The 16,632-nt window shown below is 39.8% G+C and overlaps 1 protein-coding gene across 1 annotated transcript in view; it reads left to right on the forward strand.

Annotated features, from left to right (window-relative positions):
* Positions 1-16,632, forward strand: part of LOC142385115 (kinesin-like protein KIF21A) — a 70,128-nt gene that overhangs the window by 21,436 nt on the left and 32,060 nt on the right. Inside the window, exons 2-7 of the mRNA XM_075471301.1 lie at positions 9,796-10,018; positions 12,269-12,451; positions 12,807-12,956; positions 14,184-14,318; positions 14,407-14,571; positions 16,306-16,421. Of these exons, the coding sequence (XP_075327416.1) occupies positions 9,796-10,018; positions 12,269-12,451; positions 12,807-12,956; positions 14,184-14,318; positions 14,407-14,571; positions 16,306-16,421 (972 nt within the window). The remainder of the gene's footprint in view (positions 1-9,795; positions 10,019-12,268; positions 12,452-12,806; positions 12,957-14,183; positions 14,319-14,406; positions 14,572-16,305; positions 16,422-16,632) is intronic.

Raw genomic sequence — 16,632 nt, forward strand, 5'->3', positions numbered from 1 at the left:
ATATGCGAGAGTTACATCTTAAAAATATCTCACATCTCCTCTAAATGCTGTTTTTTATGAAATATTTGTTAAGGAAAGGAACGCCTGTTCTTTAAGGCTTTAAGAAGTGAAATTCAAGCATTTTTTCTGAGTTGTGGAGCATAAACGTAGCACCAAGGCGCCCTTATTTTGTCTCCCTGTAATTTCCTGCTTCACACTCATTCCCCTAAAGTGTCATGATGATGTCAGGTGATGATGAGCGGAGAGAAGAGGCTTGTTTTCTTCTGCCTCTTGGGCTCAGATGTGCTTTTCTATTTCTGCCGACTCACTGTGTGCACTCAGCTGTGCGCTCAGCTGTGCACGTGGATGAGGGGATGATTGGACGACAGAGGATTAGAATCAGCAGGCAGAAGTCGGGCCTGAGGTTTATTTCTCATGTCAGCGATGATCAGAGGTGGGCAGAGCAGCCAAAAACTGTACTCCAGTAAAAGTACCGTTACTTCAGAATAATATGACTCAAGTAAAAGTAAAAAGTATTCATCCAAATAATTACTTGAGTAAGAGTAAAAAAGTGCTCGGTGAAAAAACTACTCAAGTACTGAGTAACTGCTGAGTAACGTCTGATTTATTTGTTAACACAAGCATTCAATCAGACAGACAAAAATACTAAATAATCATCTTTAGGCAGATTAGAGTTCATCCAATTGATCAAATAAATTAAAATTAATTCATTAATTACAAAATAGCTTACATTAAAATAATCCAGGTACATTCAAGTACTTCAATAAAAAATAAAAGAGACTTAGGAAATGTTTAAAACATATGTAACCCATATGTAACCTAAAAAACAAACATTCACCTATCCATGGGGGGAAAACGAGTTTAGGAAACTTAGCGCTACATGTTTCCTCAAGTTAGAGGTTGAGTTTCTGCTGAAATGTGCGTTTGTTTTGGTTGACACAGAAGACACATAATGTAGCTGCTGTTTCTCACTCTTTGTAAGGTAAACATGCTTTCAGTATGAGGCCTCGTCTGCGTCTTCATTTCCCACCGTTGGTTCTGACATTTTTCATCTGTTTCTTTGTTTGTTTGCTACGACTGCTAATGCTAAAGCTAACCCGTCCCGCCGCTGAGATCGAGTACGGTCACGTGACCAGACTGCACGGCTGCGTCTGATTGGTGGAACACAGTCAGGTGGTAGAGCCTTTGGCGGAAGTCTCTCTCTCTGTCAGAATAAAACATTAAAATGAGGCGTACGCGGGGGGATAAAAATAATGAGGCGTAGAATACCAAAGAGGTAAGAAGAAAAGTAACCAGCTCATTGTAGCCTAATGTAGCGGAGTAAGAGGACAGTTTCTGCTGCACACATCTACTCAAGGAAAATAAAAAGTATAGAGATTTAAAACTACTCCTGGAAGTATAATGTTTTGAAAAACTTACTCAAGTAAATGTAACTCGTTACTACCCACCTCTGCTGATGATGCACATTCATGATCGACAGCTTCTCTTGGGAGTAAATTGATTTGCTGATTAACAAGAGGAGTGATGTCAGCGTTTTAATGTGTTTCAGGAAGGATGACATCAGCAGCAGGAAGTGACCTGAAACCCTCTCAGAAATATTGATTGTTGTCTTAAAGGACTGAAGTGTGCTCATGTGGCACTAAAACAGTTTGTGCAGCGCTTTGATCCGCTTTCAACGAACGTTCAGTCTCTAAAATGAAGGTGAAGGAGGATGATGTCTGGGTTTTTTCAGTGTGTTCACGGCTCCTCAAACAGTTCGGGTAATCGTAGTAATGGGACTGAAAGCGAGAGCCTAACAAGACTTGTCTCTTGGGTTCAGGCTCAAAAAGTCCTTCTGTGAATATCTTAGACGTTTTAAGTGTATAAAGACTACAAACTGGAAGCGAGTGAGCCTACCTTTCATTTTTATGGGTTCATTGAACTCTGTCTCATCACTCTTATCATCAGTCAGTTCCACTCAGAGATTTATTTCTTCACTGAGCTGTGATAAAGGGCTGCTCAGTTTACTTTAACATCTGGCTGAATTATTGATGACTGTCGAAGTGTTTCAGAATCTTTTCTCGATCTGTTTATCAAACAGTAAACATCTTTAAGCTGCCATCACATCGGCTAAAAAAGTCATTTGAAGGTTTTTTTTAAAACACTGTTTATGAAAAAGTAAATGTTTACACAACAGTATTCAATAAATTGCATAAAAATTCAGTTTGCTGTAGAAGACTTTCCAGTAATTTACCACTACACAGCATTTTATCGTAGCTTAGCTTAGCTTAGTTTAGCTTTGCTTAGCTTAGCTTAGTTTAGCTGTGCTTAGCTTAGCTTAGTTTAGCTTTGCTTAGCTTAGCCTTGCTCTATTTAGCTTAGCTTAGTTTAGCTTTGCTCTACTTAGCTTGGCTCTACTTAACTTAGCTTTGTTCTACTTAGCTTAGATTAGCTTAGCTTTGCTCTACTTAGCTTAGCTTAGCTTTGCTTGGCTTTTCTTGGCTTTGCTTGGCTTTGCTCTACTTAGCTTAGCTTTGCTCTACTTAGCTTAGCTTAGCTTTGCTTGGCTTTTCTTGGTTTTGCTTAGCTTTGCTCTACTTAGCTTAGCTTTGCTCTACTTAGCTTAGCTTTGCTCTACTTAGCTTAGCTTTGCCATAATAGCAAACTTTCTGAGCGCTACCTTTGTTGTGGTTGTTGTTCTTGCAGATCTCGAATTTTATCAGTAATTTTGTTGTCAATATGTCTGCCAACATTATGTACATTAACGTGTTAACGTTGCATCAAAATGGTGGAAATGGACCACTTTGACTGGCATGGGGGGGGGGGGGCCTGATCTCTGCTTTCATGAATCTGAATGAGCATGTTTGACATTTCATGAAAAGTTTTTTATGTTCACATTATGAAAAACTTGACACAAAACCATACAACAAATTAAAATGTAACAATCTTAAGAAGTTAGAGTTAAAATGTGCACATTAAGCAGAGGTGGGGTTGAATTTCTTGGACAAACAGCCCACACAGAGTCGGCATGTGTCGCTGTAGAATGGTGGATTAGCGCTCCAAGTCACCATAGTGTTGAAGTGTAACCTTCACTCAGGTAGAAGAAAAGAATGTTTTGGGTTGAACATCAGCGGGGCCCTCCAGATAAAGATCACAGCTAAAGTCAGGCAGTTACACTAATAACACACTTTCTAATCTCTCACCTGTATATGTTTAGTAGAACTTGCATTAGTTGTGAGTGCACACATAATAATTGTGGCTAAGCCCTGTAGGCTAATAGCCCAGAGGTAGAGCTAGCTTAGCATTTAAATGTTTATACATGTTTATTTTCCCACAATTAAGAATCTTCCATAAAGTGATTCTATCATGTTAGTTTTTGTAAAGTAGCTAAATAGAAAACACCAACATGCTTACACATACGGTGGTAAACAACATGAATATTTCGTTAGCATGTTCGCATCATAATAGCGCTCATGTTAGCATACCGATGTAAGCTTTTAGCTTTTAGACGGTAGTTTCTGGGCACAGAAAGTAAGGTAAGGCATCTTTATTTGTACAGCGCATTTCATACCACAGGCAACTCAATGTGCTTTAGATAAAAACATAAAGAACAGCATAAAGCAGCATAAAAACAAGCAATTTAAAGAGATGAAAAAAAATAGAATAAAAATTATAACACAGTTAAAAGCAATCAAAGAAGAGGGGAAAAAGAAAAATATAAACTCAACCATAAGCAAAGAGAAATGTTTTTAACCTGAATTTAAAGGCTGATTTCAGTTCTGCTAGTAGTTTGTACAGGAATAATTACTTAAATAATGAATATTGTGTCAGCATTTTGTTTAACAATGGTGCAAAACTAAGAAAGAAATAGCAGTAGAGCTTTAGGGCTTTTACGTAAGCCTTTCACTGAGCTTACACTAAGTCACTTCAGTGAGAAGCTCTTATGTGCAGACAGATAATAGACAGTGGTTCCTTCCTAGGGCAGTAATTATTATGTGGAGCCTTTTTCTTTCCCTCTCTCCTTTCTTCAGCTTTCCTTTTATTTTCATCTTTGTCCCTCACTTGGTTGCCGTATGAATGGAATACACTGGAGATGTCACAATCAGCTACACTGGGCACTTATTCATAATATAACCCTGCAGTTATAAAGCTCTGTTCCCTGGCTTTCTTTTTGAGGAACACCACCGAATTTTATTGTACTTTACTGAATTTGACATTTTTCTAAAAGTGACTTCTATTTTTTTTAATAGTGTCACTGCAAACACTTGAAATGAACAACAAACCGTTGACTTGTTGCCCTCAGTGTAAACAGCCATGAGTGCCCTCATTGTTACACCGGATTAAAGTTCTCTGTCAAGTGTTGGGAAGGCGGCCAAAGGGATTAATGTAAATTCACTCCTGTAATTCCCTAAAGCATCCAACCAAATGAAGCTCAGAAGAACTATAATAAGCACGTCATACCTGGAACAACATCTGTTCTGTATGGTTGAATGAGCGCTTCAGTTCAACATAAAGCTACATTAATCTTTGTTTTAACCTCAGCAATGCGAAATAATAATGTTAAGTAATAAGAATTACTGTAAGGAATGAAGGCCAGTTCATTACACTGAGCTCACAAATAACTCCTCTGAATGACTCCATTTAGGTGTCGAATTAATTCGTCCGTACAGTTCTTTTATACGCAAATAATCAGTTTAAATCTGGTGAATCCGTGTGTTCCTGGTTTTTGTAATCTTTCATACACATGTGGAAATGGTGTGAATAATCAGGCTCAATAAGAATCTGTTTGATTTATTGCAGATGTTACAAAAACTTTAATGTTTAAAGTAAAACGGGTGGAAACTGGGAATTTATATTTCTGTACAGCCCTTTGTGCTGTTCTTGCAGTGTCATGTTTTTGTAGCCTAAGTTGCTGTTTAGGTATCAGGGTCATAGAAGAACTTTCAAGAATATAGTTAAATACTTCAAGAATTTTCTCAAAATGTTGGGAATAAAGTGGTAAGACTCCAAGAATACAGTTGAAATGTTAAGAATATAGTTTAAATACTTCAAGAATAGTCTAATGTAGAGAATAAAGTCGAAATACTTCGAGAATAAAGTCGAAATTTTGACAATATAGTTTAAATATTTCAAGAATAATACTTGGATGGTTACACCTGCATGTTCATAGCTTGAGAAAGTTTTTAAACTTTATCCTCGACTTTTCGACTTTCTCAAAATGGGAAAAATAATTTTTTTTAAATCGTCCTCTATTTTTTTTTTTTTCTTAGTGTGACCGTAATAATCTTTCGTACAATATGTTTGCACATATGTTATGGATAATATTAGTTTTAAAGAGACGGCAAGAAAAACTCAATTTCTAATTTCTGTAATTTAGAGCGTCCCAAAAACATTTCTTTAACTCATTGGCTGCCAGCCATTTTCAGTTCAGAGCCACCCATACTGCCAAGTGTTTTTCAGTATTTTGACTGATTTTCCAAGACCCACAGAAAAGTGTGTCTTATGACTATGTACACACCGAAATTACCAAAAGAAAGAGTAGACTCTCTTCTTTCATCAGGAAAAAAAAGTTTGTTTCTACCATTTTCAGTCCTTTAGTAATAGACAGTAGAACATAGGTTGGTTTCACCAAAAACAGCTGTTTGACCCAAAAAATGGAGAAAACGAGCTCTTTTTTTTTTGTGCAAAGTGGCACTGCTGCCACCTAGCGGGTAATTTTGCCAGTATATTCTCTGTTTAGTGTTTACAAGCCTAAGATTTAGTGACGAACTCCGCTAGATTGTCCCCCAGCCCGCTCCGGTAAAAAACGCAATTGACGTCTATAGACGTCTTTGGCAGTGAACGTTTTTTTTTTAAATTGATGTCTATAGACGTCAATGGCACCGAAAGAGTTAAATCAAAAAGCTGTTTTGAAGCCGTCCCCTAAAATATGAATTTATACCTGTTTACAAGTGGAAGCATCTTAACCGAGTTCTTAATCAGCATTGACTGAAATGACGTTTTACAAGAGAATGCAATGTCCAATCTAAATTATTACATTTTTATTTTATTTGAAACTTAAGTTGGGTCACAAAATTAAAGGATACATGAACAACTTTCTCCTTCTCTGGCTAACATTGAACGGTATTGTTGACACACTATGGCTGTGTTCGAAACCGCCTACTACATACTGCATACTACACACTACATACTGCATACTGCATACTACATACTGCATACTGCATACTACACACTACATACTGCATACTACATACTGCATACTACATAAACACATACTGCATACTGCATACTACATACTGCATACTACATACTGCATACTACATACTACATACTGCATACTGCATACTGCATACTGCATACTGCATACTACACACTACATACTGCATACTGCATACTACATACTGCATACTACATACTGCATACTACACACTACATACTGCATACTACACACTACATACTGCATACTACATACTGCATACTACACACTACATACTGCATACTACATACTGCATACTACATACTACATACTGCATACTGCATACTACATACTACATACTACACACTACATACTACATACTGCATACTACATACTACATACTGCATACTGCATACTACATACTGCATACTACACACTACATACTACATACTACATACTGCATACTACATACTACATACTGCATACTACATACTACATACTGCATACTACATACTGCATACTGCATACTGCATACTACATACTGCATACTACATACTGCATACTACATACTACATACTGCATACTACATACTGCATACTACATACTACATACTGCATACTGCATACTGCATACTACACACTACATACTGCATACTGCATACTACATACTGCATACTGCATACTACACACTACATACTGCATACTACATACTGCATACTACATACTACATACTGCATACTGCATACTGCATACTACATACTGCATACTACATACTGCATACTACATACTACATACTACATACTACATACTGCATACTACATACTGCATACTACATACTACATACTACATACTGCATACTGCATACTGCATACTACATACTACATACTGCATACTACATACTACATACTGCATACTACATACTGCATACTCCATACTGCATACTACATACTACATACTACATACTACATACTGCATACTACATACTACATACTACATACTGCATACTGCATACTACATACTACATACTGCATACTACATACTACATACTGCATACTGCATACTACATACTACATACTGCATACTTCCATACTGCATACTGATCGTTTACCCACAATGCATTTCGCTCCTGCCCGAGCCGAAATCAGCCAGCCTGAAGCGGATTTCCCTTAAGCTCTAAACTCTGTAAACTTTAGCAACATTTGAAACATTTTCAGGTGAGAAAGTAGTCGTTTAGATCCCCAACGTGTTGAAAACCTGACAAAATACCGGCTGTTTACAATTTTGTTCCCACGAATTCGGCGCTACTAAAGCTAGCCGCAGTGAGCAACGCACTGCCGGTTATTTTCACAAAATAAAATACCCGTTGCCTTTTATCATAGGGAAAGCCATTATCATACAATTGGTGCTTTTGTTTTGAAAACAGGAAGTGAACCTACCCTCGTTGTAGCTAGCTTGAAACTGCCGTTTTGACAGGAAATGACGATCGGTGACGTCACGTTACGTTGCATCTTGGGTAGTTTGAGTATGAGTAGTAACCTCATGATGCATACCCAACATTTTGGCGAATCTAGTATGCATCCGGGAACTTAAAAAAGTTAAAGTTAGTAGGAGTAGTAGGAGTAGTAGGAGAAGTAGGCGGTTTCGAACACAGCCCATGTAATTTACAGTCTAAAGTGGGGATTTCTGCTGTTCCCATCATAAATCCTGCAGTTATAATTCTCCTGCAGGTGCACGGCTGCTGCATGAAGGGGTGTCTGTATTATCCAGCCTCCATCAGTGCTGTAATCCCAGAGAGAGGCTGCTAAATAGCTCAGATCTGATGTCACACAAACACTCACAGACTCACATTGTGTTGATGTCTGCCGTCAGACACAAACGGTAGCAAACATTTCTGATTCTCACGTGTTGGGCTCACTTTTCAGTCCAGTTCTCATTAAACTTGGGTTCCACTGTGGCCTCGGAGGATTTATCAGGATTTGTATTTAGGTTTTTAATTGGTGATATTTTTAAGATCTTTGATTTGACACTTTATACTTTCAGCGTGTCTTAATGTTTCCTCTTCAGGTGAACTGTAAGTCTGTAGAAAAGTGTGTTTATTTGAACAAAAGCAAACAGCAACTTAATGAAGTCCAGGGTGGGACTGTTTGCTCAGAGCTCGCTTCTCGCCCTCCCTCAGTCTTGAACAGTGAGAGTTCTGTGCTGTGTTTGGGAAATGTGCTGGCACCACATGCTGTTCCACATGCGCTGCACAGTGGCAACACTCATCCCTTATACCCCGGTAAAAAGTGTTGCCCTCTTCAAACACTGCAACACTTTTACCTTCAAACCCATAATAATCAAATGCGGTTTTTCAGTGTTTGACAATTCTCTGGCAGGCTGTTGGTTCATGCACAGACAGCTCCGCTTTTCCTCATTTTTACATGGACATTAGCAATGTCTGAACGTGTTATTCAAACTTTAAAACATATCTTTTTAAAGTCATTATGGATAGGATCTTTGCACAGTTTGAATTTAATCCTGCTAGCAGTTGAGCTTTATGAATCATTTTAGATTTATCACCAAAATAGCAGTAAGACTGATGACATTACCACTACTAGCATCTATGCTAGCACGTAGGTTCTTAGCTTTTATGTGTTAGCATCTATGCTAGCATATAGGTTCTTGACTTTTATGTGTTAGCATCTATGCTAGCATGACGCTTTGATCCTCTTTTCCACAAGCACTGACCTGGAGCTACAGAAGTACCACCTTTGGGATAAATAAAGTATTTTTTTCATTTAATTTCAGTCATGTTTATAATCACGCCACATTTCGTGGATTGGACAAGGCAAGGTAACCTTGTGTTATGTAGCATAAGTTGAGGAACTTTCTCCCAGCAGCCCGTGCCATTACCCATCATATCAGTGCTGGTTTATTAAAAGTGTGTGGTGTGCCACAGGGTTCAGTACTTGGACCATTGTTGTTTACATTATATTTATGTTTGGTTTTCAAGTCTCTGAAGAGGATATTATTTGCTGAAGACGTAACTTTTTTTTGTAGTGGGGAACGTTTCAAGTATCTTATGGATACTGTGAACTACTGATAGTTTAAAAAAAAAAATGGTTGGATTTAAACAAATTATCACAAACATACATATCCAGAAGCTGTTTTAATTGGGGTTACACAAAATAATGAATGAATTGATCTTTTCTTTTTCTTCTTTTGTGCTGATTCTGTAGTTTAATTAAAGGTTAAAGATATACATGTTGATTGTTGTATCAGAGATAGGTGTTATATAATCTGTAGCTTCAACCTTTATCATTTAATATGTGTAATATTAATGTCATATAAATTAAAAACGAATAAAGATAAAGTGCTCAGGCCTTTGGGACTAGTAATTTTATGAATCCATCCTTGTCAGCTCTTTGTTACTGGTTATGGGTAAACTTAGTTTTTGATAAGATGCCTCGGAGCTAAATGTGCTTAACGCTAAGATTTTTTAGTTTTAAAACTTCTTTACACGGTACTGCGTCATGTCATTAATTGCCATTGTGCTTTTTTGAAGTGGTAGTTGTCAGATATTCTCTTTACGATTGATGATTTTGTGGAAGTTGAACATTCCTCTCTTTCTCCGTCTATCAGGATCCGTCCTCAGCTGGCCAAAGAAAAGATCGAGGGCTGTCACATCTGCACGTATGTGATGCATGGAGAGCCACAGGTGTTCCTGGGTAAGGACAAGGCCTTCACCTACGATTACGTCTTAGATATGGACTCCAAACAAGAAACCATCTACACCAATTGCACCGAGACACTCATCGAGGGGTGCTTCGAGGGCTACAACGCAACCATCTTCGCATACGGACAGGTTATTTTTGCCTTATTTTTGCCCCTTTTCATAATCAAACTGGCCTGAACAGACACAAACACCCACACATTAAAACGATGCTCTGAGTTTGCATCGCTCCAGGGGATGGAAGTGTTTCAAGAATCTGCAGAATTTTGGCGGCGTGTGATTATGAAGCCGATTTTATTTCATATTAGACAAGAAATAAGGGCGTGGACGGGCCTCGCAGCCTCACCAGTTCTGTCAGTGAAGCAGACGAGTTCCAACTTGCTTTCACCACTGCAGCTTTATGTTGACTCTGATAGATTAGCCTGAGAGGTTGACATAGAAAGGGTAGTTTATTACCCAATTAAAGCAAAGTTGGAACAGACTCCTTCACCTCATACCAAAGCAGGGAAGTAAGCCCTGAAGTCAAAACCTATCTGAAATACATTAAACGTCCCCTGATGGAGGACATGTACCACTTTCATGTCTTTTTACCTTCTGACGGCAGGTCAAATAAGTATATTTCCTAAATGATCAAACTATTTTGATGCCCTAATTATGCCCAAGTTAAAAGATTAAAAGCATTTAAGCACTTTTTTTTAATCTGATGTCAGCAACATGTCTCAAAAAAAGACAGAAAAAGTGTGTGGTAGTGATAAGAAAACAGCTGGAGGAACATTTAGCAGCTAATCGGGTTAACTGGCAACAGGTCAGTCACATGACCGGGTATAAAAAGAGCACCTTAGGGAGGCAGAGCCTCCCAGAAGTAAAGATGGGCAGAGGTTCAACAATCAGCAGCTAGAATCCTCTATCAGACTGGAATGGGAACACATTCGTCTCCTGTTTACAGATGTTAAAAGAAGAGGGGATGCTACAGAACGGGAAACATGGCTGCCATTAAAGATGAGCTGATATTTTTAATGAAATAGTTAAATATCTCGCTGTTCTACTGTGACCAAATATTTTTATTTACTTTTCAAACCAACATCCCGCACATTTTGGAGTTGGAGTTGTTTGAGTTGTACAAACTGAACTTGAAACTGAAAAGATGTTGAACCAGTCGCAGTTAAACTTCGCCCATTTTCACCTCCCCCCTGCGCTCCTCTTCTTTGTGTTCATTATCCTCCGCTCGCATTGTTCTGTGCCTCTTATATTCCCGTCACAGAGCCTTTCACGGGGCGCAGGGGAGACACATGCACACCAAGTGCACGTGATAGTAACCACACAGGTGTGGTTTCATTGAATAAAACAGACACAAACACTCTTTCTGTGGCGCTTCAGCGTGGAGGATAAAGGACTGACATGTTGCATTCCTTTCTTTGTCTCCATGGTGATAACCCCCGTCTCCTCCGACCCCCTGAAACTATAGCCCCCCCCTTACCCTGAGAATGAGAGAGGCAGGTTGTCTTTTGACTAGGGCTGGGCAACGATTAAAATGTTTAATCTAATTAATCACATGATTTCCCTGATTAATCACGATTAATCGCATTTGTACGCAGAATCCCAAAATGAATCCAAAAGTAGTGTATAGCTTTTAGCATTTAGTTTTATTTTAAATGTGCTGCCATATGAATGAAAGTGCCATAACATTTGTTGTGCAAACACACTTTTAACATCAGCATCTTTCTGTAGTTTTTATGTAGAAGCCTCGCTCCACTGTCTGTTTCCTTGAATGACTTGCTGCTATCAGTTGTGTGTTTTGCCTTTAAGTGATATTTTAGACTGGAACTACTACGCTGAGAAGACAATTCAACTTGGCAGAGTTTACAGATGACTTTGGTTCTGTCGACTCCGCCGTCTGGAAGAACTTTAACATGAAAATGGCCGAGTAAAAGTTCCGTACCCTTCTCCATGTTTGGTGGATCCGCCGATTACTTTCTTTTCCTGTTCCACAGCAGACAGCAGCAGACTTTTACAGAATAAAAGCCTGTGAGCAGCAGACTTTTACAAAATAAAAGCCTGTGAGCAACAGACTTTTACAAAATAAAAGCCTGTGAGTAACAGAGTTTTACAAAATAAAAGCCTGTGAGCAGCAGACTTTTACAAAATAAAAGCCTGTGAGCAACAGACTTTTCCAATAATAAAACCTGCGTTAATGCGCGATAAAATATTTATCGGCGTTAAATAATTAACAAGTTAACGCGATAATAACGAGTTAACTCGCCCAGCCCTACTTTTGACATCCCAATCCACAGAAAAACAACACAAAGAGATTCAATTCATGAAAGAAACGTCCTTAAAATGAGCAGAAACATGCATGTAAACAGTTTTCCACCTCGTATCCAGACAGGTTCGGGTAAGACGTACACCATGGGAACCGGCTTCGATGTCAACATCGGAGAGGACGAGCTGGGCATCATTCCCCGGGCCGTCCACCACTTGTTCAGGGGGATCGAGAAGCGCCGACAGGACGCCACCGAGCAGGGCAGACCGGTTCCCGAGTTCAAGATCAACGCGCAGTTCCTGGAGGTACAGAAAGAAGCCGGATTTCTGGGCAGGCTTTAGCTAAAGTTTCCCCAAATGAAAAGCAAATGAACCCTTAATTTAAAAAGCTGGAGCCACTTAACATCTATTAGTTAGACACGGCGAGGGCATGTAGACAGCCAGAGGTCAGAGGTCAGCAGAGGGTCAGGGCGTTAAGGCGCCCACATGACCCGGCGGCCATTAAACTGTCATTAGTTTGTCTCCGAGGTCGTCTCCCGGCTTTATTTTTAACTGACGACAAGTGGCTGCGAACAGCTGGTAAAGAGGCAGCTGAGGGCAGAGGACCGGCTCTGGAAGCTGACAGTGAAGGCTTCGTTTCTCTCTTTTGTTTTATCACCAGCTGTACAATGAAGAGGTGCTGGACCTGTTCGACTCCACTCGCGACCTTGAGGCCAGGAGGCAGAGATCCAACATCAAAATCCACGAGGACGCCAACGGGGGCATCTACACGGTGGGGGTCACCACCCGCACCGTCTCCTCCGCTGCCGAGGTCAGCTGGAAACTCTGATGCCACATTTCTGCAAACAATTACAAACTTAGGATGACTGCAGTAAAATATCCTCCTGAGATCATCGTCCCAAACGCACCTGAATAACTTACAAGTTTACAAGTTTATTTATTTAACAAAGGGACAGCATATATTACTAGCATTTAAAACAAAATGCAAAATATACAAGATTGTAGCCATAAGGCTAACTTCCATCTTTAGTCCCTTGACAGGTTTGGTGTTCCTTAAAGAAATAAAAAACAAGTATTGCACACAATTGTAAAAATAAAAAGTCAAAGATATCTCACTCATTTTAAAGTAAATAATACAAAATACAAATACAAAGTTCAATACAATAATAAGTTAAGAACAACTGCCAGTACCAACTATATAGAATTATGTTGACAGTATTGTTTATCCAGTAGCCATGATTTTACCTGTTTACTAAATTAATTTAATGTTGGCAATTCTCTAATTGTGCTGGGAATTATGAATTATGAAATCATTCACTTTATGTCTTTTGCCTTAAATTGACATAAAGGTGACTTATTCTGTCTTATTGAGATGTTTGAGACAGACTTTGGTGAAAATTTGCCCCGTTTTGAGCACTTATTTTAAACTATGTTTTCAGGGTGGAGACTTCACAAAGTGCTCAACCTTTTAGTGATGTCAGCAGCTACTCAAATGTAGTAAACATAAACATAATGAAGCTGTTCCTCCAGTCAGACCAAAAACCCTCCAGCTCTATATACAGATACAGATAGTTCCTCTGTTTATCCCAGACGGAAACAGTTTGGCAGCGTAGCTGTAAGCTAGCAGCAGATGCTAGCAAACAATGCTTCCTCATCAACAGTGACGGACCAAGCCGGAGATGTACGCAGCGTAACTCGTAGTAATGCATGTGTATCATGTGCATCCTCTGAGGCTGCTGCTGGATGGAAGATGCATGCTCCTCAGTGCAGCTGACAGCAGAACATTGTGGGCGGGGCTTGGCAGGGGGCGGGGCTTATAATAGAAGGCGGAGTCAATCAGAATGGCTCGTTAAATGAAGAACTTTCACACAAAGAGGAAATAAATAAATACCAGGGTTGTGTTTTTGGTGAGTTTTACACACTTATATATGCTTCCAGGAACAGGAAGAAGGGATTTTTACACATTACGTCACCTTTAAAAGTATAAGTTTGATCCATTTTGCCAATCATCCTTCCCCTTTTTCCTCTTTCCTAACAGATGATACAATGTCTGAAACTGGGCGCCCTGTCTCGCACCACCGCCAGCACCCAGATGAACGTCCAGAGTTCGCGCTCCCACGCCATCTTCACCATCCACCTCTGCCAAGTTCGCGTCTGCTCTCCAGATAACAACGTAGGTGTTTCCCGATGGGAAACGGCCTCTGGTGCGCCTAACGGAAAGTGGGCTTAATTCCATTTGGTTTTGTTTTCGTGTCATCCAGGATAACGTGACAGATAACCGTCTCGCTAACGACTCGGAGATCAATGAGTTTGAGACGCTGACGGCCAAGTTCCACTTTGTGGACCTGGCTGGTTCTGAGAGGCTGAAGAGAACCGGAGCGACAGGAGACCGAGCGAAGGAGGGCATCTCCATCAACTGTGGACTGGTGAGGAAGCGGGAACTCTGCATGGCTTTCATAGTCCATTAAATTCAGTTTGGGTTGTCTTCAGTGGGCTGAAAGTAGCAGCGACTTTGACCACAGAGTGGATGTTTTATGGTTAAAGAGAGACCCCTGTTGGCCGCAGTCGGTATTACACTTTCTTTCTTTTCTGCTGTTTTTTTCCACACAAACAGAACAATAACGATCATAAAACTATGTAAATAACAATTAAACAGTTAAAAACTAAATTCTCCCACCTCTGAACGGACATCTTTAAGATATTTTAAACAGGATGTTTCCCACTGCAGTAAGAAGTTAGAATAATTATACGTCATATGCCATTATAAAATCCCTGGTTTTCAAGTTTGGTTGAGGACCAAACAAGATCGAGCAGGTGGATTCACAAAGATTTGACATAAAGCAGCTTATCGACGTTTTGTTTTTAATGATTATCTGAACTTATCAGAGTTCAGTAGCTTCGGTTTTTTAGGTGTTGCAGAGATGAGCAAAACAGAGGAGGGATTATGAAGGTTTAATTCAAAGATTTGACTAGTTTTGAGGATTTTAAGCCTAAAAATGCTTTTCCATCGTATCACTGCGTGTAAAAAGCAAGAACAGGTTGAATTAACGCTGCCACAACTCATCAGTAAAGACGGCATCGATCTGATCAAAAGGCTGAGTGGAGATATTTAAGATGTTATGGCGAACAAAGCTCCTAACTTTGAAGATATCTCTAAAAATGTGATTGTGGCAGGTTGTGTTTGGCCTTCATCAGAAGAATTGAAGGCCTTGTTGGTATAAGGCGGAGCAGCAAAGACATTATTTTCCCACAATGAATGAACAGAATCAGGCTGGAGGCAGGAAGAGATTATTGTTGCAGATGGCCATTAAATAACCATCTCAGTTGCTTCCAGATCCTGATTGTTGAGAGCAGGGTGATAAAGTGGTGGAAGAGCAGGAGCTATTTTTAACTTTGTCGGTTCAATAATAGAATAACAAAGCCGCCATTTTCTGCGGATCTTTGTAAAATAGAATATTTGACTCTGGGGTAAATATTCCCAGCTGAATTTTTAAAGAACGACAGAGAAATATCTGTAATACTGCATACTACATACTACATACTCATCGATCAGACAGTATGCAGAGCGTTTACCCACAATGCATTGCGCTCCTGCCCGAGCAGAAATCAGCCGGCCTGAAGCTGATTTCCCTTAAGCTCTAAACTCTGTAAACTTTAGCAACATTTGAAACATTTTCAGGAGAGAAAGTAGTCGTTTAGATCCCCAACATGTTGAAAACCTGACAAAATACCGGCTGTTTACAATTTTGTTCCCATGAATTCGGCGCTACTAAAGCTAGCCGCAGTGAGCTAACGCACTTCCAGTTATTTTCACAAAATAAAATACCCGTTGCCTTTTATCATAGGGAAAGCCATTACCATACAATTGGTGCTTTTGTTTTGAAAACAGGAAGTGAACCTACCCTCGTTGTAGCTAGCTTGAAACTGCCGTTTTGACAGGAAATGACGATCGGCGACGTCACGTTACGTTGCATCTTGGGTAGTTTGAGTATGAGTAGTAACCTCATGATGCATACCCAACATTTAGGAGAATCTAGTATGCATCCGGGAACTTCTGCTTACTCAAACTCGCATACTAACTCAGAAAGTTAGTATGAGTAGTAGGAGAAGTAGGCGGTTTTATCGCTGACGGCCCTGAAATGGTTCTTCTTCTTCCTCAGCTGGCACTCGGGAACGTAATCAGCGCCCTGGGAGACCGGAGTCGGCGCTCCACTCACGTGCCTTACAGGGACTCCAAACTCACCCGGCTGTTACAGGACTCTCTGGGTGGAAACAGGTTTGTGGGTCTGAATCACGCACAATAATGACATCATCGACCTATTAAAGGGATTCGATTCAGCTTTATTGATAAAGCGCCAAATCGCAACAAATGTCACCTGAAGACGCTTCAAGTTACAGTCCAGTTCATACAGAGCCAGTCAATAGAAGTTAGATCTGTTACTGGCAACTGAAACATTTTTGTTCATCCTTCCCAGAGAAAGATGCAG

Source organism: Odontesthes bonariensis, chromosome 8, assembly GCF_027942865.1.
Source record: "Odontesthes bonariensis isolate fOdoBon6 chromosome 8, fOdoBon6.hap1, whole genome shotgun sequence".
Taxonomy (NCBI): Eukaryota; Metazoa; Chordata; class Actinopteri; order Atheriniformes; family Atherinopsidae; genus Odontesthes; species Odontesthes bonariensis.